The sequence below is a fragment of the Pelodiscus sinensis genome, chromosome 11 (genome assembly GCF_052426305.1).
Source record: "Pelodiscus sinensis isolate ZL-2025 chromosome 11, ASM5242630v1, whole genome shotgun sequence".
Taxonomy (NCBI): Eukaryota; Metazoa; Chordata; order Testudines; family Trionychidae; genus Pelodiscus; species Pelodiscus sinensis.
This window is the reverse complement of record NC_143062.1, coordinates 1,907,736-1,934,960: the sequence shown is the minus strand read 5'-3', so window position 1 is coordinate 1,934,960 and position 27,225 is coordinate 1,907,736. Positions and strand designations below refer to the sequence as shown.

The 27,225-nt window shown below is 41.0% G+C and overlaps 1 protein-coding gene across 9 annotated transcripts in view; it reads right to left on the bottom strand.

Moving 5' to 3' along the window:
• Positions 1 to 995: 995 nt before the first annotated feature.
• PTPDC1 (protein tyrosine phosphatase domain containing 1) overlaps positions 996 to 27,225 on the bottom strand; it is a 50,168-nt gene continuing 23,938 nt past the window's right edge. For 6 of the 9 annotated variants that reach the window (XM_075939685.2, XM_075939690.2, XM_075939689.2 and 3 more), the window contains 9 exons: positions 22,930 to 23,022; positions 18,053 to 18,224; positions 17,176 to 17,256; positions 16,854 to 16,972; positions 15,961 to 16,098; positions 12,330 to 13,537; positions 9,876 to 10,061; positions 6,543 to 6,653; positions 996 to 1,530 (listed from right to left, as the gene is read on the bottom strand). In XM_075939685.2, coding sequence (XP_075795800.2) covers positions 1,414 to 1,530; positions 6,543 to 6,653; positions 9,876 to 10,061; positions 12,330 to 13,537; positions 15,961 to 16,098; positions 16,854 to 16,972; positions 17,176 to 17,256; positions 18,053 to 18,224; positions 22,930 to 23,014 — 2,217 coding nt within the window. In that variant the 5' untranslated portion in view covers positions 23,015 to 23,022 and the 3' untranslated portion in view covers positions 996 to 1,413. Of the gene's footprint in view, positions 1,531 to 6,542; positions 6,654 to 9,875; positions 10,062 to 12,329; positions 13,538 to 15,960; positions 16,099 to 16,853; positions 16,973 to 17,175; positions 17,257 to 18,052; positions 18,225 to 18,798; positions 20,237 to 22,929; positions 23,023 to 27,225 lie in introns of those variants that run through there. The other 3 variants (XM_075939691.2, XM_075939692.2, XM_075939686.2) reach the window with 3 other exon arrangements.

Here is a 27,225-nt window from a genome sequence, read left to right as displayed (position 1 = left end):
TTTACCATAGGGGCTGTAACCTGAAAATTGGGGAACAAATCTGAATTCTAATTCATAAACATAAATTGTTATTTGAGGATACACTGATGCCTTTAATGAAATAAATAGAAAATGATATCTCATTCAAAGACACAAAAAAGTAATACAGTACTTTGGCATCTGCAATACACTTTTTACATTTAATATTTTCATTGATTTAATTTTTATAGGTTACTCATATAAGTTATGTCTACTGTGAGTAAAGAATGAGGCCTTTCAAATTTAAGTCACTTTTCAAATGAGGCAAACATCTTTAGGTTCCTTTAGCCAGTTGGAAAATATTACTCTTTCAATTACCTTAAGATACAATCAACTTCCCTTTAAAAATAAAATGTCAAAACTTTTTGTTATTAAAATGCCTAAAATATTGGTAAAAAAAGTTGGTAAATAGGCACATACGCTGCAAAGCTAAATGTGTGTTAGGGTTTTTTTATGACAAATAAGAAAGTAACATTAAAACATTTGGGCTACGTCTACACTGCCGGTTTTGCTGGCAGTGAGTATGCAAATGAGGCATGGATTAGCATATCAACACACCTCATTTGCATAATTTATGCAAGGCACTTTTGGCACAAAGTCTTTTTGTGAAAAAAGAAGTAGCGTGGACGTTTTCTTTTTGCGCAAAAACCCCTTTCCCTGCCAAATCGGTAAACCTCCTTTCTTGGGGCATAAGGATCTGGTGGGAAAAGGAGTTTTTGCACAAAAAGAAAACGTCCACTCTACTTTTTTTCCCCCACAAAAACCCTTTATGCAAAAATGCCTTGCATAAATTATGCAAATGAAGCACATTGATATGCTAATCCATGCCTCATTTGCATACTCACTGCCAGCAGAACCGGCAGTGTAGACATAACCTTGGTGATATACTATAAACTATGTATAAAGGATTTTTTTCTAGAAGTTTGTTTACTAGAATGAATCTTATTTTAAGATTTTCAAGAACTTCAGTAAGTACATGAGAGTGTAGTAGGATTTATTTATGGTAAAGTAAAATGAAATTAATGTAAACATGAATACATAAATATTAATACATTAAATCATTGTATAACATGGCACTGACATTGTGGCAATTGTTTAACATAAAAATATAGATTATTGATGAGACTTCTAAATCAATAAATAGTTTCAAAACAGTTCACAATATAAAAGCATATTGCTTCAGACCAAATGCTACAGTACAATCACATAGTAGCAGCTTATTAAAATATCAACTTGTATAACGAAATAAGGCTCACTACCGTTCCCCTTTTTGAAAAAAAAATGTATTTAACTAAAACTAAAATTTGGAAAACATATGCCAATTAGCACAAAATACTGTTGCAGGTAAATGAATTGGACAGGATCACTGAAGTCCCCAGCATAACTTTGTAAACATCAAGAAGAGTTATCCGTTTCTTCTCTGCGGTCCTTTCTTCTTGCTTCTAGTATTTGTTTAAATATTTTTCTCAGGGTGTTGTAAACTTGTAGCCCATCTTCAGAATCCAAACTCACCTGGAAAAAAGGGAGAAATTTATTTTAATGTTTTATGTTTTACTGTATGGTATGGCACAATGCAAACCAGGAAATAGCGTATTTTTCATAAATCACTAGAGGTCTGAACTATAGTGGATTCTTTAGCTCTGTCTTTTGACAGGTTTAAAATAAAATGGTGGTTAGAAACAAAAGGAGAGCGGTCGTGCTCATGTCTACAGTCTGAATGGCTACTGGCTGAAGAGCAGTCGATTAGGGATGTAACAGTATAGTCAATTAACTACGCGCATTTCCCTCTCCCTGCCGGTACATTTTTTTAGCAGTCTGGCCAGCAGCCTGTCTCAGGCCGGGTCCGGAACCTACCCCTGCTGCAGCTCTGCATTTAAAGTGTATTAGGAGCAAGGTGGGGACACAGAAACTGCTGCCCCCCCACGCTGCCGCCTCAGCCACAGCAGTACAAAGTGACAGGCAGCTGGTCTTTAAATGGGCTCCCCTCGCAGACCAGCTCCCACCTGGCACCCATGGCTGCTAGCTCTGATACAGTGGCTTCTGGCCCTATCCCTGAGGACTATAGAATAGTCGACTAGCCGATAAAATTTCATGAGGTTACTTGACTGTTCAATTAACCGATATTTAACATCCCTACATTAGATATGTATGAGCCTTCATTTCAAATTATTTCATATACTTCATGAGAGGAAGCCTCTCTGAGTTGACCATCAATGGAACCCACCACGACTAAATTCAGCCCTTACAAAACTTAACATCTGCTTTTATAAGCACTTGTTGATATGCATATATCCCAGGTTCTCACCACCTGTGTGTGTGGATGGAGACTGTGCATCTATAGAATGGGGATGGGGACTTCACTTCTGCTACATGCTCCCTTTTGTGTCCTTATCCAACAGAATGCTATTTCCATGGATATGAATGACTGGGAGAAATTGTTAGGATGTGGATTATTTCACTCCACCCAAACACACTAGAGAACACTGCACTAAGGAATACAATGTGAAGTTCTATTAATTGGCACAGCTTTCTCCTTCACGTAGGGGAAGTTCTGAAGGCAGCTGCAGGACATGGAGTGCCTGAGAGCATGGGTTATGAAATCACACTGTCTGGAAATCATGAATCTGGGAGGCAGATTGGAAACAGCTCAAATCCCATGCTGGATGGGTTGATCTATGGGTTATGGTGGGGAATCATAGAATCATAGAATCATAGAATAATAGGACTGGAAGGGACCTCGAGAGGTCATCGAGTCCAGCCCCCCGCCCTCAAGGCAGGATCAAGCTCCGTCTACACCATCCCTGACAGATGTCTATCTAACCTGTTCTTAAATATCTCCAGAGAGGGAGATTCCACCACCTCCCTTGGCAATTTATTCCAATATTTGACCACCCTGACAGTTAGGAATTTTTTCCTAATGTCCAATCTAAACCTCCCCTGCTGCACTTTAAGCCCATTACTCCTTGTCCTGTCCTCAGAAACCAAGAGGAACAAATTTTCGCCTTCCTCCTTGTGACACCCTTTTAGATATTTGAAAACCGCTATCATGTCCCCCCTTAATCTTCTTTTTTCCAAACTAAACAAGCCCAGTTCATGAAGCCTGGCTTCATAGGTCATGTTCTCTAGACCTTTAATCATTCTTGTCGCTCTTCTCTGTACCCTTTCCAATTTCTCCACATCTTTCTTGAAATGTGGCGCCCAGAACTGGACACAGTACTCCAGCTGAGGCCTAACTAGTGCAGAATAGAGCGGCAGAATGACTTCACGAGTGACTTCACGAGGGAAGCCTGAGTTCCAGGTCAAGGGGATAAAACAGAAATACTTACAGATTCCTAGGGCTGTCAAACAATTAAAAATTGATTGTGATTAATCGCACTGTTAAACAACAGCATCATATTTAAATATTTTGGATGTTTTCTACATTTTCAAATACAGAAAGAACCTCTGTAATCCTAGTCTAACAACACCTCTAGTCCAGCATTGTTGGCAGCTCTGTGGGTGCTCTGAGCCTGGAACACTCACGGGGAAAAACCAGCAGGCTGAGGCCTGCAGCATTGACAGGGAAGGAAAAAGTGGAGCTCTGGAGCCCCCAAGAAGTCCAGTCACAAATTTAATTAACGCATTATATTTTTAACAGGCATCATCACAGAAGCATGCCCTGTTGAAAATGGTGCGAAAGCACAAAAGGGCATATGAATATTTAGCATATTTGGCACATAAATACCTTGCAATACCAGCTATGTGAACACCTGTTCTCACTTTCAGACAACATTATAAAGAAGAAGTAGGCAGCACTATCTCCCTTGTTTGGTTTAGCAACTGGCTGAACAAGAAGTGGGACTGAATGGACTTGTAGGCTCTACAGTTTTACATTGTTTTAGTTCTGAGTGCAGTTATATTATAACAAAGTTGCATTTGTAAGTTGCACTCTCACAATAAAGAGACTGCACTGCAGAACCTGTACAGGATGAACTGAAAAATACTATTTCTTTTGTTCATAATTTTTACAGTGTAAGTGTTCGTAATTAAAATATTAAGTGAGCAGTATACACTTTGTATTCTGTGTGGTAGCTGAAATCAATATACTTGTAAATGTAGAAGAACATCCAAAATTATTTAATACATTTCAGTTGGTATTCTGTTGCTTAATGGCATGCTTAAAACTGCGATTAGTCATAACTAATTTTCTTCATGATTCATTTTTTTAGTTAATCTTGTAAATGAACTGCAATTAATCAAAAGACCTATAGATTTCACCTGTTGTCATTGATGAACAAAACGAACAAAAACTTGTGTCACATTATGGATTGTGTACAGCTTCATCTGATGAAGATGAAAAATAGCCAATTGAATGGACTGATACCCTCGCTCCTTGGTATGAGGTTTTTTTTCAAATTGTTATACAAGCTCCTAGTTATATGGTTGGGCTATCTTGGAAAGTTCCTCAGGAGATGGTGATCTAATTTTAGACCCAGATGTGGATGAATAAAGAGCAGGAAAACAATGATGCTTCTACCCTGACTAATATGGCCAAGACTGTATCCCATATCAGAAAGGCATACAATGCCACAACATGGGATGAAACATCAGAAGTATGGGATCTATAACATGGACTCTTTTTCAAGCCTTATTCAGGAGCCAGTCTATGAAAAAGAGAAGAGAATCTAGGAGAAAGGCTTCTACCATCATGAGACAAAGAGGCAGAAAAGTAGAACTCCTCCAGGGGTGTTTTCACAGGCTGCAGAGATCCAGATCCTCATATCTGAGAAACAGATATTGGTAACACAGATGATGATCACAGGGACCATCAGTTCCAGTAGCAGAAGGGACTTAAGATTCTGTAGATACTGGAGAAACAGCCAACTGAGGAGACTGATTCTGGAGTGATCACTATGATTGGAGAATTTCTGAAAGCTGCCTGCATTGCGAAAGGAATTGGTACCAAGGTGAGCCGAACAAATCTCAACAATACCAGTTGAAAGTCTCGACATATAGAATCTTCTTATTAATATACAATACTAAAAAAATCTGTGGCAGACAGTACCTGTCACATTGATATTAAGAAGAGGTATTGGTTGCCAGAGAGACAACATGGTACTGAAGCAAACAGAGTAAGATTCGTAGACCTTGAAGATGCGTGGAACCAACTAGTTTTAAAAGAAGGCAGATTGATGAATATTAGATCACTTCTTGGCCAATAATAAGCAGTAGAACACCATCTGAAGATCTCTCATCCTTCTTACCTCAGGCAAGAGCATTTGCAGAATGAACTAAAGAGATGGCTCAGCATATTTCTGACTTGCAGAAGATCTCTTAGAAACAACTCCTATTGGGTCTCAGAATAGTGTTTCTGATAGCAGAAAGTAACAGACTGGTTTTAAAGCAGCAAATTGTTTTCAAGAAGGGCCTTCAGAGTCCAAAATGCTCTTCACTGATTTGACTTTTGCTTCAAACATTTTAGGACAAACATGACAAAGATTTGATCAGAAAAAGATTAGCAAATTGAACATTTGTCTGGAATATGTGACTCTCCTAAACAGAAAAGGTATTTAATATGTTCATCCTTTATGTATGTCGCTACCTAAAAAAAAGGACAGATTTTTAAGTCTGGAGGTAGTCTTAGCCATGTAAACCTCCACCTCAGTACTGGGGAAGACTCATAAAAGTTTTTTTCCCCCCAAAAATACAAACCCCTCCCCCAAACGATAACATACAACAACATTATATTTAAGAACCTATGAGGAAGCAGATGGTTCCTATCTTGTCACAGGCAGTAATTAGAAACCAAGCGGCGGCTGGAACTACTCTGCTCTTTATGCCTGCAGGAGTGGGTACTATGCTGTACAGGGCACATAGACAGCTCTGAAAGATGTTACTGACTAAACTGTTCCAGGCTCATGCCTATGATTGTGCATACGATCAGTTTAGACTGATATTGAGGAATGAATATTCCCAACAGAATGCTCAGTAGACAGCATCTTTTTTGCAGAGTCCAAAGTCATGGATTTATGGCTGTAAGGGACATTCGTCTGTCCTGAATAACCTGGGTAATTAATTTCACCCAGTAACTCCTGAACTGAGCCCAACAGCTAATGGTTTAAATGCATCATCTCTTTTAGAAAGCCATCCAGTCCTGATATAAAGACTCCAAGTGCTGAAGAATCTACCATATGCCTGGATAAGATGTTCCAGTGGCTAATTATCCTCACAGTTAAAAGCGTCTTCTTTATGTTTGAAGTAGTCTAACTTCAACTTCTAGCAAGTGGAAGCAGCCTAGGAAGACTTAAAAATTATGCCTGAGAAGAGAGAAGATACTGTTTGAAGGCACTATTTTTACTTCAGAGATGCTCAGCACCCACCACTGACCTGTGCTTGGGGAGGATTGCTATGACAAAACTTTTATACTTTGAAACAGATGTCAGTATAACCACTATTAATGAATTACTAACATTTTTTACTAAGACTATTGCTTCATCCTCCATAATCTACAACACAGCCAGTTTCATGGGAGAGTTGTTACTTGCCTTGGTAAAAGCTTTAATGGCCCGGTTAAATAAGGCATCCTCCACATCAGCTGGTATTGTCTGCAAACTCACTACACAATTTATAATACAAAGAATAGTATGATATTGTTCCTAGTGGGTAAAAGAAATAGAAAGTTATTGAAAAGGAAACATTTTCAAGGAAAACATTTAAATTGTTACAAGTACTCCGAGAACTATAGCACACATCACACTGTCTTGAAATAAAATCCAGGGAAATAAATTCCACAAGGATTATCCTTCCGAGTTCTTACATAATTTTTCAATCATGATGGGAAGAGAGGTGCTGTAGTGTAAATGTTGACGAACTATATGGGGCCCAAAGAAGCAAAATATGTCACTGTCCAATATTAAACACTTTCAAACAAGGTTCAAGGTTTGGTATACAGAGACCTGAACCTGCTTAGGATCATGGCAGATACATCACTTAAGATACCTCCAAAAAAGGAAAACCCATTACAGGATGTGAAATGTAAACTATTAAGGCTTTCATTTTAATGGCATCCCTTTAATTGTAGAAAATCTTTACAAAGACCCCCCCCCCCCATGTTCAAAGTCTTTTAAGATGATGTTAAAAAAAAAGTGATAGCAACTGTCCTTTGGGGTGGGAGGGAGAGAAGTTGTGGGGAGGGATTGGAGTGGTTGTTGTTATCCTGATTCCATTTCCTAATAAACAAAATAAAACACACACGAGAGGGAAGAGAAAAGAACAGAAAAGACAGAAAACACAAACTCTGTCACTGGGGCTGACTTTTGTTTGTATTCTTCCTGCGGGAAAAAATAAAGGCCACAGCACATGGCCTCACTAGCCACTCTGAGACCTGGTAGACTTGAACTAGCATTGGGCTGTTCAGGAAATTGCTTTTAGCTGCCTCTTTCTGGCCACAGGCTTATAGGAATATTGCAGAATACACACTCTTGACCACCTAACTCAGGCTTTTATTAAACAGAAAGAAAAAGGAACGCGATAGGAACGAAACAAAACAAGGAGTGGAAGGAAAAGGACACACAAAGGGACTGAGGGAGGATGACAGTCTCACATTGCAGGGAGCATTTGGGCTTTAGCCAGAGACAATGGCAGTGGCAGTGTCATCTTGCTCCCCCCCTCTGGCCAGTATGATCAGAACATCCCTTAGGATTAGGCTGAAGGGGGCACAATGATGTCATGCTGGATCCTGGTATTCCAGGAGAGGGTGGGAATTACAGACATGATCATGATGAACCTCACTCCTTCCACTTTCAGTCAGCCACCATTCATGTCCATCCCAATGCTCCCTCAAAATCTTTTAAGAATTCCAGAGTATGATGGGTAGACAAATTCATCCTCCCAGTTTCCCCTCGTTAATTAGGCTTAATTTCCAACACACTAGTTTTGGTTCACTGATATCTAGTCCCATGCCTGAGACATGATCTTAACACAATTCTTGAGTAGTTTCATTAGGCCTTTTTGTTTGGCCTAATTCAGTTTGTCTCCCCTTTGCATCTTTTTTCCAACATTTATTGTGGCAGGCTATTGTGACACTTTATGAACTTTCAGTCGTTTCTTGCAACTGAGCTCACACCTGGGGTAAACTATTCTAACAGTTCTCCTGCAGAATGTGGGTAGTCCCAGGACATACACCCCATGGATCCTCTGAGACTTGTAGGAGGTCAGGGCTGTCCATGCACAGACTATTTTTCCCCAAGGTTTCCCAAGCCCCACCCTTTGACAGTACAACTCCAAGACTCACTACTGTGGACTCTCCTGCCCACAGCTGTCCACTTAACTCTACCCTCTGACTGATGGAACCTATGTTGTGAAAGAGCCTAAAATTATACAGCTCCAGACTGTATATCATTTCCTAAGAAAGACTGAAGGGCCCAAGGAAGCATATACTCCTAAGCCTTTCTCCTCAATTAACATCCCGGTCCTGGCAAGCTCCCTTTCCAGCGTGCATCACAAGCCCCACAAGGGTGTGTTCACGGTACCAGAAAGAATGTCTGGGTGAATGAGGGAAATGGTGACCTGAAGGCAGCTGATCCCTTCTTCTATATGAGGTCCCCCAGTAGATCTGGGGGGACCAATCTTCACTTGTGCAAGCAGCTTTAAGGGCAATCATACATTCTACAATAACTAATACGTAGTAAGATAAACAGAATGTTTATGGTCGTTTGCCTTCACATATCAAGCCATTACTTTATCTTTTATTTGGCTAAAATAATAAAATCCTGGTGAACTTAGGTCAGGAAGAAGCTTGACATTTCAAAACCTCGAACTGAGAGAAGCTGAATGTCATGGAAGTGGTAACTGCAGAGAAGGCAATCGTCACCTGCTGCCTGAGGAAATGTGCAGCTGTGAACTGAGGGGGGTCTTAGCACGTGCCCTACTTTCTACACAAATGATCCAGACCCAAAAAGAACACCCACAGGACTGGAAGATGTGTCTGAGAAATCTAGAACCCAAACCCTATCAGGAAATGTTCAGGAAAAGGTCGAAGAGGATTTATTTACCCCAAGGGTGGGCAACCTAAGGCTCAGGGGTCAGACGCGGCCCCTGGATTGTCTGGATCTGGCCCCCGAGGCTTAGGGCCTCCCCCAGCATTTAGGAGCCTGCACTGGCACTCTAGCCCTCCCTGCCTCCCCACAGCCACCAGCCCCCAACTGATTTTTCTGTGCGTCAGCAGCCCCCGACCCAAAAAAGGTTCCCCAGTGCTGATTTACTCCTTTAGAGAAAGCATCATGCAAATGTGTCACTCACAGCAGAATGACTTATTTCCCATCAGGATCTGAGAATAAGAAAAGCCAAAGCTTTCATTTACGTAATGGAACTTGACCAGGCTTCTGAAGCATTTATTACTTGGACTTTTCAGTCCCTCACACTTCAGTGCTGCAGGATTAGATGTTTGCACAGCTCTTTGAAGATGCACAGGGCTATAATGTGGTCAATATTAGGCACTGTTATCAGATCTAGTGTTAGGAAAAACTAAAGGGAAAGGCTTTCTTGCCTTTTGTCTCTCTGGATTTCAAGCTGCAGTGGGCGGTGATACCTCCAGCTAGCACACATGTAAATCAAGCTTCTATTGACTAGAGCTCTAAGATTCTATCTATCTTTGGATTTTTCTAAAGCACCCATTACCAGAGCATCTAAGCATTGATTAAAATTTCCTGTAACCTATCAAGGTACATTTTCATTTTGATTTTTACAGAGCTTAAAATGTGTTTTATTGCAAGCTACCTTTTAAAAATGTAAATTCCTTGTTTAAGGTTCACTGCTGCAAAGCTTGAGTTAATAAACTGTACTTTTCAGTAAAATGAATTGACATATACAGTGTTTACCTTTTCTAGTAAGTTAAGTGTTTCTGGTGATTCTGTGCATTTTTTTGACAACACGTCAATATCCTCTTTGGTTATAACAGGTTCTTTTAGTTGCTCTATCCAGGACCACATCAAGTTGCAAAGGACAAAAGGATCTCGCTCGGCACAAATTCTATCCCAAGCTCCATCTCGAGAATTCAGTTCTTTCTAACAAAAATAAAAATGCACCATCTATTTACTTCTCCTCAGATTTTCTTTGCTTTTTGCAGCACTTGTTAGATTTGTGTTCATACACAAAAGATACATTTATCAGCCCCATAAACATATTTCCTCCTGCAATGGCGTTCACACTCATTGTTAATGCACTTCCCCCTGCCTAGAATTGGGGAGAGTAGCTCTCTCAGCATTCAATGCCCCTTTCTGCTCACTCTACGATATTCTTTCTTCTGGTAAGTTGGCCCTCCAGCTAGGTCACTGTTTAGTCCTCCCCTTCCCAGGGTTACAAAGTCCAACAGCACCACTGTGCAAATGCCTTTTGAACACAAAAGACAGGACTCTGTAACACTTTAAAGACTAACACGATGGTTTATTAGATGATGAGCTTTCGTGGGCCAGACCCACTTCCTCAGATCAAATAGTGGAACACAGTCCTCAACCCCTGCTTAGGGCTCAAGAGCCACTATACCAGAAACTGGCAGGGGAGCTGAGGCCTATGCATTACACTGGATTCCAGCCCAGAGACCCTAAACCCAGCAATCCAGGTCTAATCAGTCCCTGTCACAGTTGCTGGCTCCCTCCTATCCAGCCTCTTGCCTGTTTCTGGTTTTACCACCGGAGCCAACTCTACTCCTGGTGTTACACCGCCTGCTTTGAAACTCTTGTTAGATTTCTTACTCCAGGGCACAATCTCAGGGTTACTCTCCTTGTCCCTGACAACTCCCCTCATTCCAGGGAGTGACTGCAGCTCCCTTCTCCTATCCCTCCTGGCTTTACAGTGTAGCCCTTCCCCAACTGGGCTTCACTCTTAATTACTTCTGACCCTCCCTCTTCCAGATGCCAGGTAACCTCACTGGCCTCTCAGGCTCTTGTTAACCCCATCACACTGCCCTTTTACAAAATTGTCAACATTAATCCACAGCTTGCACTCTTTAGACCTGAGGGGAACATGAATGAAAGATGTAAATGATAAACCCGATACCTGGGAAGCATCTGCCTCCAGCCTGACTCCACCTGAAGCATGGTGGGCTCATCCGGGCATGGCTGAAGCAGCCTATGTCATGGTGGGCCCATCCATGCTGCTCCAGCCTGGCCAGGCCCACTGTACCGTAGGCTGCTCCAGTGGCCCTCCATCTGTGGCACGATGCTATAGGCCAGTTAACCGGTTAGAACATAAGAACATAGAACATAAGAACGGCCGCACTGGGTCAGACCAAAGGTCCTTCTAGCCCAGTATCCTGTCTACCGACAGTGGCCAGCACCAGATGCCCCAGAGAGGGTTACACATATACTTTAACTGGTTAACATTTTAAACAGGATTTTACATTCCTAATATGAATAGTACACCTTTATTCCCCACTCTAGCTCATCTGAAGAAGTGTGTGTGTGGGGGGAGGAGGGGTTGCCCATGAAAGCTCATGATATTATATATATTTTTGATAGTCTCTAAGGACTACACATCGTTATGAATAGTATATAGCACAGTCAGTGCTCTCCAATTATATCTGCCATATAATTGAAACAGCTTTTGATTCTTTCAAATCAAATGTGTCCAGGAGGATATGGGTTTTTGGATTATTTTAAGCTGTTAAATTGCCACTGAATTCTTGTGTTCATTGGCACACAAAATCCTGTTGCTTAGCTGTGAGAAGACCTGGTTCGAACCTAAAATCTCAAGGCACTTTTATGTTACCAACAATGTTTTGACCATAGCTACTAAACTGTTTTTAAAGTGACTGAATAAAAATAAATACATACTCTACTTTTCTGTCAGATGTTACCACCAAAGTGGTAGTTTGCTAGGGCTTCTTTGAATTGTTTTGTCAAACCTCAGGTCTCCAATCATATGATATTTCCATTGCAGCAAGAGCCTTTTATTTAGGTGACTGACAATTTCAATATCAGAGCACTTGCCTAGGAAACAGCCTTTTCAAATGGTTTGGATAACAGTGGCCTGGAGGATCTGGGCTTGAATGCCAAGCTACAATCTATTGCTCCCAGACCAGCGAAGGAACAGTACTCACTCCTGTGGAAGGAGCACCTCCTGCTGCTACGCCTCTGGAAAGGCGGTTCTCTCTCATCTACTAAATGCAACCTTCAGTTTAATGAGCATGCAATCGTGTCCTTTAGATGTATACTTTATACAGGTGTCAGAGACTCACTCACAAGCTAGTAGTGGAATTTTTGCTGCTGTTTATACTTTAAATATACATGTAATATTATATACTCTATTGAATAAGGTTTTAGAAAAAGTAATACCTGCCACATTTCTACCTTGTCTTTCACTTCCTCCTCTCCCATAAATTCATTAAGATTTGCAAGGGCTTTAGCTGCCAAAACTCTTCGTGCCTCCAGACTTAATTCAGATTGCAAAACAATGTGTGGAACTGCTTCCAATAAATCTTTACTATCTTGACTTTCATATCCAATAGATGATTCTTCTTCTTCTAGAGCAGAATTATCAGAGTCCTCAGATGCACAAATTCTTCTGCCAAAGGCATTAGTCTCTCGCGCCTTTCTGTAGTCAATTTCCTTTGCAAAACTACATTTTGGTGTTCTTGCTTCCCTGTCATTGTGTACATGTTCAAAACCTGAGGAAAAAGTTTTACTACGCTGCACTTCTTTTGGAGATTTTCTTCTATAGAAATTGTTTTGTCCATCTAAATTGAATTTACCTTGACTCCAGAAAATAAATGTACTACGAACTAAGGCGTCTTTGTTTAAATCCAGCTGAGGAGTCTGACTGACTGCAGAGAGAAAATGTTCCCTACTGTTCTGCTGCTTAAGTTTGTCAAAGAGTGGTACTTGTGCAGGCACTGTCCATGGAGTTTCTCCTTGTTCCAAGAGAAATGCAGTTCTCCTTAAATCTGAGTCACTGTAGCTTAGACGTCTTTTTGAATGAGTCAAAGGCTGAAGGCTTTCAATATTCCGCCTCTTCCAGAGAGGATCATATTTGTATTCATGGGAGAAAACAGAATCCTGGTTCTCAAACATGACATTTCCCACTACTGAGTGGGAGAATGGCTCTGATGTGTCACTGTTCTGTCTTGTTAACTCTTTATCTAGTTGTGTAGTGTCCAACTGAGAAACAGTCTCTTCAATTTCAGATGAGAGATCTGGCATATCTAACAACTCCTCTTCTATCACTTGCCTGTTTTCAGCCAAGTCCAACAGCAGTTTGCAAACTAAATGAATCAGTTTTGGCACATATTTGAGATGTCTACTCTCATAACCATGGAGCAGATGTCTCTGACGGATCAGATACTGGGACAGAGTAACTGCATGTACTTTGGGCTCGCAGCAAGCAAACACATTTCTTAGAGGAATCAAAAATTGAGCAAACTCTCTTACACACAATAACTGTCCTCTAGTTTGAATAGAATTAGGCCTTTTTGCTCTAACAAAAAGAATTGCTTGATCTGCAGTCATTCTTGTTGCAAAAACTAAGTAACAAGCTATTAAAACACCTAGAAAAATTAAGAACAAATGGTTAACATATTAATACATACATTATAAAATAAAAATTAATACACACTAGGATACAAGCTTTATGTTCATTTCATAGTGTGCTATTGTCTAACCATAAGGGTATATGCAATTTTTGTATCATAATACAAACACCAGAGTACAGTAAGGGTACGTCTAGACTACCGCGTTTTGTCAACGGAAGTTTTGTCGACAGATACTGTCGACAAAACTTCCGTTGACAATTTGCGTCCAGACACATAGAGTTCTGTCGACAAAGCAAGCCGCTTTGTCGACAGAACTCAGTAGTCTGGACGCAGTGTTACAGGCAATAACACCTTCTGTCGACAGAATTCTGTCGACAGAAAGTGTTATGCCTCGTAAAATGAGGTTTACCAGCGTCGACAAAACCGCGGAGATCTGTCGACGTTATGTCGACAGAACTCCGCGGTAGTGTAGACGCTGGTATTGTTTTGTCGACAAATGTCCACTTTTGTCGACAAAACTAGGTAGTCTAGACACACCCTAAGAACAAGTCTCGAGAAGACAGAACTGCTTTAGTACTAGGTTACTGGTAATATCCCAGATGGCCAACACTGACCATTCTTGTATCATATAATTTTCCTTTTGCTGCTTTTCTTCCCCTGACTCTGAACCACTTTCCAGTCTCTTATGTTTCCCTTGTTGCTGCTGGCTGCCCAAGTTGCTCTTATACCTGCTAGATACAGTGGGAAATAATTAAACTTGACTTCCTCTGTTAGTTTATTCATCAGTAAAAGGATACTGAAGCAAATGGTTTGGTCACTCAGTATGTAAGACTCCCTGGCTTTACATGTGATATCATGGAAGCAGAGATAGAGGCATGTTAGACAACTCTTCCACGCTCTAACTGCAAAGATACTAGAGGCAGCGCATTTTCAGTGAAGGGTTCTCTGGAACTCACTTCCACTTTTGGCCCCGCAGAATGTTAGCTTTTAAATCATACTCCAAAATTAATTTTCTGTTCCAAGCTTTTGGGGAATAGATGGATCAGAAGTAGCACTATGTAGTAGGAGGGAACCATTAATGTATGGATTTGGGATGATGCACTGTTTCTAGCCTTTTATGTTCTAGCTTATATATTATTTCAATTTTGTACATGTACCCAAAGATGAGTGCAGAAATCTTTCCAAATGAAATAAGAAATTAACATAGGCAATAGCCTTGAGAGTGTGGGCTTCTCAGAAAACATGGAACCTCACTCATCTCCCAATGAAGTAGATTCCCACTGATTTCAAGAGTAGTCCTTACAGGGGAGATTCTATATGCATAACTCAGGGGTATACTTTGTGCTAAGAGCATACCTAAGAAAAGCACATTTTCTCTAATTGCTGCATGTGGATGCTAATTCATGAATCTAAATTATACAAAATGTAGAAGCATCAATCACTATCACAAATTAGACTGGTAGGCCACAGTACATGGCTTTTTGCTTTCCCTGTTCTCTAAGAGACTCCTGAAGCCTCAGTTGGATTTTTTTCTCTCTCTCACCCTAGCTATTTTATTATTTCTTGCATATGCAGCTATTTGTATCTCAGACCTCCAGAATGAGACCTCTTTTTCTAGCTGCGAGGATTTAAGACCTGCAGGTGTTTCACAGATCTCCTTTCTAGCCATTTTACTTTGACATAGGTCAGCCATTGCTGCCACTCTGTAGCTAAAAGAGGATTGAAATTGAAGTGGCTACTCAATGGAAGACAGAGGGAATCTAAAATTTAGCGGGGAGGGATTCCCCTTTAATAAGAAATTAAATCTCTCCTTAGCTTCTTTGTTGAAAGCTATCTGAGTGGTTATAATTTTTAACCCTAGTTTCCCTTCACAGTTTAAAAAAACCCCTTGTTTTTCTCTCAACTGTGTTTTCAGCATAGCTGCCTCATTTTCAAACTCCTTATACCTACAGGGAGCAATGATGGCTGCTGCAGAGATGGGGACAGATAGAGACACATACTTCTGATGCTTTCCCAAATATGTCCAACCTTTGACATCCTCATGCCCAAAAGAAAAAAGTTCTGAAGAACAAAGTCTTAAATTCAGGGGGTGAGGATAAAATTACAATAAGAGTCAAGACCAGAAAAGCTCAAGGTAAATTATTTTCTTCATTGGAGACTATGTGGAATAGCAGTTGTCTAGGTGAAGAGGATGTCTAGTTTCAGTATTGCTGAGAGATTGTTACATGCATTCAAAATTTCTCTAACCATTAGGCACACAGCTCATATCTGTTAACTTGTTCACTTACTGCCTGTGGCAGAGAGACTCATTTTTACTAACACTGAAACACTTTACTCAGAGTGACAAACAATTTAAATAAACCTATAATGGTGTATGTGTCATTACTTTGCACCCATAGAAAATATCTTAACACTAATTTTTGAAGGTGAACCCATACCTGTTCGGCCAAGTCCTGCATGACAATGAACAGCTACCCTCCCTTCCTGCAAGGCAAAAGCCATCACTTTTACCATATCCAGTATAGTAGTGAGAGATGCCACGCCATAATCCTTCCATCCAAAATTATAAAAATAAACTAAAAAAAGGAGAGAATTTTCTTTAGTACACAATGTTAAAGCGTTTGTTCTGTGTGCAGAAATGAAATGGCTACCAAAATATTTTTTTAAAAAACAACCCTACTAGAACTAATGAGATATATTTGTTCAAAAGAAATTATTTTCACATTTCAGAGAGAGCTTGCTGTGAGAATTTCATGGACATGCTGAGGTAGTTAAGATGTTTCAGACTAAAGATCAGCTGGAATGGAAAAGATATAACAAAACTGAGTGATTCATACTAAAATTACTGAGCTATATATAGGAAAAGAGTAACACTCTGTTTGGGCATAAAAGCACATCTTAATTCAATGGCTCTTGAAATTCTAGTGCAGATACCCTTTTCATCTCAGTGTAGTATGAGAAAATAAAGATATTGCTGATACAAAACTCTTCAAATCAAAAGAGACAGACATTTTGAAAAGTGCGACATGACTCACAATCATGTCTGAAACACATTTAATATGTTCTATATTATTCATCTCAGTTCCCACTTATCTTTTTTACCAGGCATAGTCTTCTATTTACTGTAGCTGATCAATCCACTGAAATTTATCAACCATATTCCTCTAATGGTAGAACGAGAGGGGGAACAATGTATGACACAAAGTTGGATTTTAGTTTTATATTGTGTATAGTGTTCCTTATATAACTCCTCTTAATACAAAAACTGTCAGAAAAGCTGCATGAACTGTACTTGATAATTAATGAGGTAAAGCAGCAGGCGTGAACTTACTTCCATCCTCCATGAAAGCTTCAGGAAGGTAGGTAAAGCCACTCTCTTGTTCCAGTGGATTCCCGCAGCTAGCATGCTCCCCAGGACGCTGAAGGTTAATTACTGTTTTTATGTCACATCTTAAGCAAGGAACAGAACAGTCACATTATATTCAGCCATAACTTCATTAACCCTTATTTTCTAAATCATACATATCTCCTAAGTACAGAATGGATTGTTATCCGTATATTGCCAAAAGGAAAGAACCTTTACCAACAATGCAAATCTAAGTAGGAGTGGAAAAATGGATCAGGAATTAGTAAGATCTAGAGCAATTCATTACCTTTGAAACTGTTCAATAAGATTATACTTCTCAATAACTTCTGTTGAGGGTCGAGCCATGGCCAATATGTTATCTGTTATCCTGAAAAAATAAATTAATAATTTGGATGGATATTTCATTGTGATGATTTCCTGGGTAAACTACCAAAATATATAGTTGGTTTTCATTATCAGGAAGCTACCTGTAATTAGCAAAGTGCATTTATAACTTTTTTTTGAAAATTCTTTCATCAGTTAAATGACATGCTTTATAAATTCCACTGAAACAATTAAGTTACATAACAATATACCATTATTAGAGGTGCTCAGATATCATAGTAATGAGCACATTATTAAAACTTCAGTAGATGGCACCCAGACCATAATTTCTGTGTTCCTATTCAAAGACATTTTATATGTTTCTTCTTAACTAATTTTTACAAAATGTCAATATTAATTTTAAAATACATTCCAATGACCATACAGTATTGAAAAATGCTTTAATTGAATCTATACTTATTATCTTCATTAACATGTTTTGATTAATTTTAATCTAAACTCATGAACATATTTTAACTTAGCTATATTTAAATTTCAGGGCAAACTTCTATAGTTCAGAACAGTCATGTAACATGTTGACAGGCATTTATTATTTTGGATCTGAACCAATGCCCACTGAAGGCAATGAAAGTCTTTCATTAACTTCAATGAGTTTTGTATAAAGGCCTTTATGGCTTACTGCTAAGTATTAATTGATAACTGACCTTTTATTCCAGTACACACCGTATGTAACTTGGTAGTCTATATTTCATAGAAAAATACAATATAAATGTACTACCTTAAATTCTCTAACATAGCTAATAGTTTCACTAAGCTTAACTGTGAGTGTTACATATTACCAAGAAGAGTAAAGTCCTTTAATGGCTTGCTCTTGGACACTCCATCGAGCTGGGTTTTCATACTTGCAAGCACGTCCACCACATGCCATTGAACACTGCATATGGCCAGGAATGACATGGCGAAGGCGTTCCCCTACTTTAGTATATTTTGCAGTTGGACGCCTTGAATTTCCTACAAACACACACACAAACAGTAAATAGGATTAGCAAATTATCATCTCTACCCTAAATGTAACACAGCATTTTAGGTTATTAAATTACAAGAATATAGTATATTAACTATTTTTCAAGAGATTTAAGTAGCAAGGATTCTCAGGAAATATCCCATTCTTTGCTTATATTAATGCCGAAGCTTATATTAGTACTGTTAATCATGACATCAGCTTGATTTCCTTCTTAATGAAATTATAGGTATGTGATACCCTCCCTGATGAAGGAAATGTCACCTTTTATCTAGAAATGTAGAGCATGCCTGCACAAAGATACGTTAAGCTATCTTTTGTTTTCATTACTTTCTGAAACCAAGGTGTCAAACTGAAATGCTCTGCATGTTAAAAATAAAGTACAAATTAAACCCCGAGTAAGACATCAGTAAATACGACACATACTATAATAAAACAATTACTATAAAATAATTTTGAAATATTTATACATGCTTATATACTTCTGAACATCAGAACAAAGTTAGTACATCATAGCTATAAAACCCAAGTATGATTTTTGGCAATCATCTAGAAATACTTCACTTTTTTTCTCAGGAAAAGTTGCATTCAGCTCTTCAGGGCTTACAGATGATATGGCCACCATAACGCGGTGTGTAGATGATGAGAGCACCTCTACAACTGAGCTCCGGCGTCGCTGGAGTATGCGGAGAAGGGGATCAGAGGAAGAATGCCTCCGACCCTGAAAAAAGTTGCTAAAAATATTGACAGCTGAGCGCCTCCTAGGTGAACCCTCCATGATTATTCACCCTTTGCAACACTTTACAAATGCTGTAGAAAACAAACTGGATCTGAAATCCAACTTGCTCAATGCCGAAGTTACACAGAAACATGTATCTTTCTGTATGATCTAACAGCTAGTCAGGATAGGCTGAGCAATCTCCATAGTAACAAACAATGAAGCTACTGATGCCAGCTACCCTTGTGGCAGCTAAATTCTATATGAATTGATTCTGCTTGGGACAAACTGTTTCACTGATGATGAGAATAGCTGCATTTCAAGTAGATAATTCTGCAACTGGACTGGAGAAATTTTCCATAAACAAAATGAATATTTCAGTAAATTGCAATTATTGTACATTCAGCACACACTACACAGTATATTATATACCAAAATACAATCAAAATGTATTTTGAGCACTGCTTTCCTAGAAATCTGTAAGTACTCCCCCACTGATTAGTTTGTCAGTCCATTACCACCTTTTCTCCTCCACTTAGCTGCTCTAAAATGCACTGTTAGTTCTGTAATGATTGGAATTAGTGTGTTGCTATTGAAATTCAATACATGATGAATTGCAGCCTGCTCAATCGTGGACCATATATATCCACTAACAAAACACAGTTTGTTATTGAAAACAAAAGGTTTATTTTTTTCAGGGCAGAGCTTTTGATTAACTATGCCTCTTGGCTCTACTGGATTGAGGTAAAGCAGACTACTGGGAGATGTAGCCATATTATTTGATTGTTCAAAGCTTCAAAAGGTAGAAGAGGTAGTTATGGGGCTATGAACTGCCTCCACCTTTTCTTCCATGCTGGCCAGAAAGATTATGGCAATCTCAAAAATCACAGGGTGCAACCTTCACTTGCCTGGAGTAAGGATTGTAAAAACAATTTAAAATAATAGTTGTCTTGTCAATTCTGTTAGAGTGCAACTTGTAGATCTTGAAGGGCAAAATAGAGAAAAGAAAAGACAGAAGAAAAATCAGTATAACCTGACTTAATAAGCATGTTACTCCTGTTGTGCTCTCTCTGAGGGCTCTCAGTCCAGGTATGTGATTTCCATCTGATGTCACTGGGACTTGTGTATGTACCCACAGAAATCGATACCTCCCGAAGTTGAACTTTCATGATGAACCCAAGTACAGGCAGTCCCCGGGTTACGTACAAGATAGGGACTGTAGGTTTGTTCTTAAGTTGAATCTGTATGTAAGTCGGAACTGGCGTCCAGATTCAGCCGCTGCTGAAACTGACCGCCAGTTCTGACTTACATACAGATTCAACTTAAGAACCCCAAGCTCCCCAAGTCAGCTGCTGCTGAAACTGATCAGCGGCTGATTCCAGGAAGCCTGGGGCAGAGCAACTCTGCCTCAGGCTTCCTGTAGTCAGCGCTGGTCAGTTTCAGCAGCGGCTGACTTGGGGACGCCTGGGGCAGAGCAGCTGGGGTGCTGCTGGGATGCTCCAGTAGCGCTGCTCCTCGCTCCTTGGCGCTACTGGACCAACCCAGCAGCACCCCAGCTGCTCTGCCCCAGGCGTCCTGATTCAGCCACTGCTGAAACTGACCAGCAGCGGCTGAATCAGGACCTGGGGCAGAGCAGCTGAGGTGCTGCCGGGTTGATCCAGTAGTGCCCAGAGCGGCGCTGCAGGACCAATCGGCAGCGCCCCAGCTGCTCTGCCCCAGGGTCCACAACAAAAGCCTGGTCTGCTAGGAGGGGGCACACTAGCTGCGCCCCCCCCCCCCCAGCAGACCAGGGACACGGGGAGCAGAGCCGCAGAGGCAGCGGGGTGCCGCGCCTCTGAGGCTTCGCTCTGGCATAGTCTCAGAGGCAAGGGACCCCGCAGCGGCTGCGGCTTCAGTCCCGGTGCCTGTGGTCTGCTGGGGACGGTCCCCAGCAGACCACAGGCACCGGGAGCGAAGCCGCAGCAGCGGCGGGTTCCCGCGCTTCTGAGGCTTTGCTCTGGCAAAGCCTTAGAAGCCTGGGAACCCGCCGCTGCTGCGGCTTCAGTCCCAGTGCCCCTGGTCTGCTGGAGATGGTCTCCAGCAGACCAGGGGCACCGGGAGCAGCTTACGAACGGGGCTTTCTCGCCCCGGAGCTCGCAGGCAGCAATCCGCCACCTCGATCTCCAGGGCGAGAAAGCCCCATTCGTAAGTGCGGATCCGACATAAGTCGGATCCGCGTAAGTCGGGGACTGCCTGTAAATAAAAAGTGGCTTTTTCTATTTTAAAATGTCAGGAAATGATCTCTCTCTTTTAGGTACAGACAAGAAGGACATGACTGGAATTTGAACAGATGTACCACTTGGCTAGTAAGGACTCACAGAGAGGTTTGATGCTGTTCCCAGGCCTACCACTTGCCAGTGATGGCAGGAGGGAAGAGGAACGTCTAAAATCTGCTCCCTTGGCTGCTGCTGTTGCCCAAGAACCTTTGCTACCCTGATCCAACCCAAATGCTCATATCAGGGGTGAGAGGAAGTATTGAGGCCTGCTCCTTAGCTGTTGTCCATGCATGTCTGCTACCAAACCATGCTCTCCTCAACCAATCACACGCCACCGTACAGCTGCTGCCTACAAGCCCTTTTTCTAAATCTGACATGTTCAAAAAAGAAAAACAAGCACTTTGAATTAAGCAGCTTTCTAGACCTGAACGGCTGCTAAGGCAAGTTTCTGGGGTGTCTGTTATCGGGTGATCATAGGCTTTTTTGTTTGTTTGTTTAATTGCTGGATCTGTTGCCAACGACTACTTGTAGCTGTCCTGATGTTTGAAATTTTAGGAGTTATTTTTGTCTGGATAATGCGCGAGTGCTGAGGTTTAAGTATCATTTGTGATTAAGGGGTCTGTTTTAGAGATGGTTCAAATGCTGGCCACATCCAGAGAATATATCAAACTTTAGCTCATCTGTGATTTTGCTTTCTTAGATTTAATTCTGTATGAATCTTCATAAGTCAGTAACATTTTTCTCCAATATATGTCACATGCAAGAAAGTTATAGCGGAGCCAGCAGTGGATGAGACTGAGGTGTGCAAAATGCTCAATGCAATCACTCTTATTGACTTCCATGCCTCTTGGAAGTATTCAGCCAAATGTGTGAATCATAATTATTGCCAGTGTTCCCTCTAGAATTTTCCAACCATGATCGGGATGAGTTTTGGCTTGTGCACCAATACTGAGGTCATGTGCACTGGTTTGGATGTGTGCCACTGTGTCACCCAATTTATTAACACACACAATGTTCCTATCCAGTAGAGCAGAAACCCCGCCCCCCCACACCCACCATGTGGCAGGTCCCATTCCCAGCCACTGGAGCAGACCTTGCCCCCCCCCCAAGCGGCAGGTCCCATTCCTGGCCCCAGCCACCAGAACATCACCAGAACAGGTCCCGTTCCCTCCGCCCCCCCGCCCATGTAGCAGCCCTGGCCACCAGAGAAGGCCCACCCAATGCCACACGTCACGTCCCAGCCCCAGCGGCTCCCTCACCACACTGTCTCAGCTAGCCCCACCCACCAGAGCAGCCATCTGCCACGCAGCTCTCCAGAGGAGGTGGGTGGGGGAAGAATTTTTTGTGCGCAGCAGTGCAGGCACGCAATGTAGCGAGAATATTATCGCCCATACAATTTTTAATATTTATTATTTTTGTGGTACCCCATGATGTCTAAGCAATTTCCAAAAACCAAAGATGGCACCATCCTCGGTCACAAGAATTTTATCACAAAAGAGCTAAAGGGAAGAAAAGCATGTCAAGGTGGTAACTGGTCATAGTCATGTTTGAATAACACAATGAATTATTTGTACTGCATGTACACACACATTATCCCCACCACCTAGCCATAACGGATATATATGGCTTTTTTGGGGGGTGGGGAAGGGACAGAGAGCAGGGATTCCTTTTTAAAACTCATCTAAACTTTCTTTTAAAAGGCATATTAAAGAAAATGATTACCTGAATTCATAGTTGAAAGATATGCACTGCTCTTTACCAGTGAACAATAAGGCAATTCATTTTGCAGCAAGACCCCTGCAGCCATTGCGGTACCTGTTGAAATAGTAACATGTTTATTGTACACACATCAGCGGAGACTTAAAAAAAAATCACTGGAGGTTAGCTATGCAATACAAAAATACAGTTGAATAAGTTACATGTAGCACAGAGTGAGGCAGAGGCCTTGGGCAATTAGATACTGGCTGCACTACTCATTGTTACACAGTGGATTTAAACTGTAAGAAGTGACAAATTTCGCAGAAAATTCAAGCTCATACAACCTGCAATTTTAGTTCTGGAGCTCTGCTGAGTATGGACTCCAGAGCTGAACTTTTTATACAAATATGAGTCATTCAACAAAGGTCTTAGAATATTCAGTTCATTGCCATCTCAATTTCATCAAGTTCTCTACATAAATACACAACTATAGAGCAGAATCTTGTAAGAATGCTTTTTTCCCTCTAGCAGAAGCTAATGAAATCACATGCAAACTGGATACGACCAGACTGGGTCTGAGACTGGGAGTGACAAACTCACTACAAAAAATAATTTTCCCTCTTTTGGTATTCATACCTTCTCATTCACTGTTGGATGTGGGCCGCATCCATCCAGACTGAACTGATTTTGCTAGCACTGGTCCTCCACATAGTAATGTAACACCCACATCTTTGCATACACACACTTACTGATCTGAAGTCTCCACTTCGTGATTCTGATGAGGCATGTTCCAGCCCAACGAAAGCTTATGCCCAAATAAATGTGTTAGTCTTTAAAGTGCCACAGTCCTCCATGCTGTTTTTCATGAAATCACCGTGGCAGCACTGTTTCTAGATCAGAAACTTCGTACTTACAATTTTAATTACTTTGCATTTTTTCAAGATACACTCATGAACATGTGCTGTTAATCATCCACAATAGCATTCATAATCACCATAATTAAGCACAGAAATCGGGTGATGGATCTGAACAAACTTCAGGTTATTTTTGCCATATTTGCAATTACAGAAACCATATTTTGGAAGACACTTCTCCATTTAAAAAGTTTGGTATCTGAGATCTTGCCAACATGGAGAAGGGATTTTTGCTATAACCTAAGCTGTGAATTTAAACCAATACATTTCTATTACCATAAATGCCCATAGGGACACCCTTATCCCAGTGTCAAAGTGTTTATCCTATTTAGCTTACATCCCCTAGTAAGTGGTTTACACAAATACAAAAACACTTTTAAACAAGCATAAAAGCGTCCATATAGGATGTTACATTGGCAGAACAGTTAAAACTCCCATGCAGACAAGCCTGAAGACCAAATTCTGCAACAATGCTTTTAGGATTCAACAGCATTAATTAAGCTGCCTTGAAGTACAGGACATTTACTCAAAAGGTGTTAAGGGGGTGAGGTGGTGAAGCAGCCCAAGCCTATGTGTTTGTAAGGTGTTAATTGCTTGTTTTTCCTGGTCCATTGTTTAATTTATGCATATTTTGTATAATTGGTTTAAAAATATAGACTTAAAACATCCTCAGTGTGCATTTATCAGTTCAATGTAGCTCTGTCTGATTTCATAATGGAGTAAATCAGACGTATCCCCAATAAAGACAATGGGCCTGCTTCTCATTTACAGTAAAGCCATTTTAAAGACCTTTACTGCCAAAGCAATGTAAAGTGGACATAAGTTACATTTACCAACATTTTAAGGAAAAACTTAAAAAATAACAATAGACTAGTAGCACCTTAAAACTAACAAAACAGATAGATGGTATCATGAGCTTTCATGGGCAAAACCCACTTCTTCAGATGACAGGAGTGTTAGAAGTCCAGATCCAAGAATAAATAAGGGAAGGAGGGAGGGGGAGAGAAGGAAAAAAAGAGAAAGAAAAGGAGAAAAAAGGAGGAGAGGAAGAAAAAAGGGGTAGTCTTAACAGGAAAAACTTAAAAAACAACAGCTACCGCTCTGAAGCTTATCTACTCACTGTAAGGATAGGCAGTCAACCTAACTGTGGTACTTGTGTGTGTAGCAGGAGCTCAGAACAGATATTCATTCCTTAGTAGGTCTGGTTCCCTGATAAACTGGATCTGGACTTAATGGGGATGCACCCACTCTGCAAGCTAGGGAACAAGGATGGGGCTCCCCCTTAACTGTTGTACAAGGGGAGGGCAGTGGGAAGCCAGCAATGACCAGTTGTAAAGGGCTGATGGCAGCCCTCTACCAGATGGAAGTGATTAAGAGTGGAAGTATTGCTTGGATTACTGCCAGTTACTTCCCAGATGGGTTAAAACAGTCACAACCTACTTAAGCAATATCATCTCTTTTTCTGCATCCATAGATTCTGCCTGGTTCTCACTGTAAGGTGAAAATGAAAGCACCTTAACAAATAAAGAGCCTTTAGACTCTTCAAGGATGCCAAGAAGTTCATTGTGTCATAAGGAAGAAAAAAGTTATGGTTACCTATATATGAAATGTTTTCTACTCTATCTGACCCTGGACTTGGTTGTTTTAGCAGCAAATTCCTTTGTTATATAGGTAGCTGAGAGCACCTGTATATTTAAGTAGCCAGCACTTTCCATTGTAAGTGATGTTTATGCCCATTTCCACTATTTGCAGTAGGCCCCTGGAATTCAGCAGAGGGCAAGGCTGCAGGATGAAGAAATGCCTTTATTTGTCTCGTGAAATTCCATTCAGGTTCAGTCAAGTTAAACTTTTTTTTTTTTTTTTTTTAAATCACCTTCTCCCTTCTCACTTGCATTCCTTGGGAAATTCTGGCTGCCTGTCAAAATTATAATCAAACATACAAACATTCGAAAGATTTAGGTCCGTGCTATACCTTGTTGAAAGCAGTAGCATTACCAGCATCACACACTGCACTGTCAATTCCTGGAACCTGCCAGAGCAGCCGTAGTGGCACGATGGAGAGAACGGGGAGAGAAATGAATCAAGCCAGGCTTGGCTCCACTGATCCAGTTCAAGGCCAAGACATCCCATTTCCCATCCCTAGGGCATGACCACCTCTCCATGGGGGAAGAGAGACAGTCAGTTTAGATTCCCCATGTTACTTCCCCATGGCCCGTGGCACCACTGTCACAGGAGGAAGGAAACGATTGCTGGGCTGGGTCAGACTCTCTCCCATTTCTCTGACGCCATCAAAACACACCTCCTCTTCCCTTCTCCTGCTGCCGCCTACTACAATCAGTCGGGTAACTCAAGAGGACAGCATCTGCACTGCAATGCTGACGCTTCAGGGTTCACAAAAGTACGTTGCGATATTGTACCCTAACTCATGCCCCACTCTACAAGGTCTTAAACCTGCTATGGGAAGGGGGGAGGGCAACATCCTGTCTTTGCCAAACTGTCAGTGAGGGAAAAATTCCTTCGCAGCCCCAAGGGAAAGGACAATAAGTATAATGGTCACAGTGGATCAACAAGAAACCCATTTCATTTTCAGATTCCATGGCTAGGAGGATAAATCGTGTCAGACCAATTCAGATGACAGCAGTCTTCTCCAGTCTGCCCAGGGTATACATACCCACCCTGATCTTCCAATCCTCTAGCCACTTCTAGTTCCATCAGATAAACTTTCCCTCTTCCTCTGGTAACAGCTGCAGAGGAAGCCCAAAAAAGGAGCAACATTTCCTTTTCTTGCTGCCAGAGAGACATGGACCCACTGCATACAGTTCCGATGAGCCTGTTATGACACAGTTTTAATTACACAGCCACATCTTTTTCCAAAGAACCTTTTCCTTACTCAGTGCACAGATGGGAAGAAAAGCGGGTTAGAATTAAGGCTGCAGGGGCAACCATAAATCTGGCATTTCTACTTTTCAAGTGCTTGACTTCACAACCTATACCATTTTCCATTAACATAATGTTTTGATACTTATATGTTCTCTGGCAATTGTGTGCCAAATGCTAATGACAATCTCATTACTTTCTTCTTGTGCCTTTTCTATATATTTTTAGTGTTATTTCAGCTAGGACTGGATTCATTGAACACCTGTAAAGGGAAATCATGCTTTACTAATCTGCTAGAGTTCTTTGAGGGGGTCAACAAACATGAGGACAAGGGGAATCCAGTGGATGTAGTATACTTTGACACCTCACCAAAGGCTTTAAAATAAAGTAAGTTTCCATGGGATAAGAGGTGAGGTCCTCTCATGGATTGATACCTGGTTAAAAGACAGGAAACAAAGGGTAGGAATAAATGGTCAGTTTTCAGAATGGAGTGAGGTAACTAGTGGTGTCCCCCAAGGGTCTGTCCTGG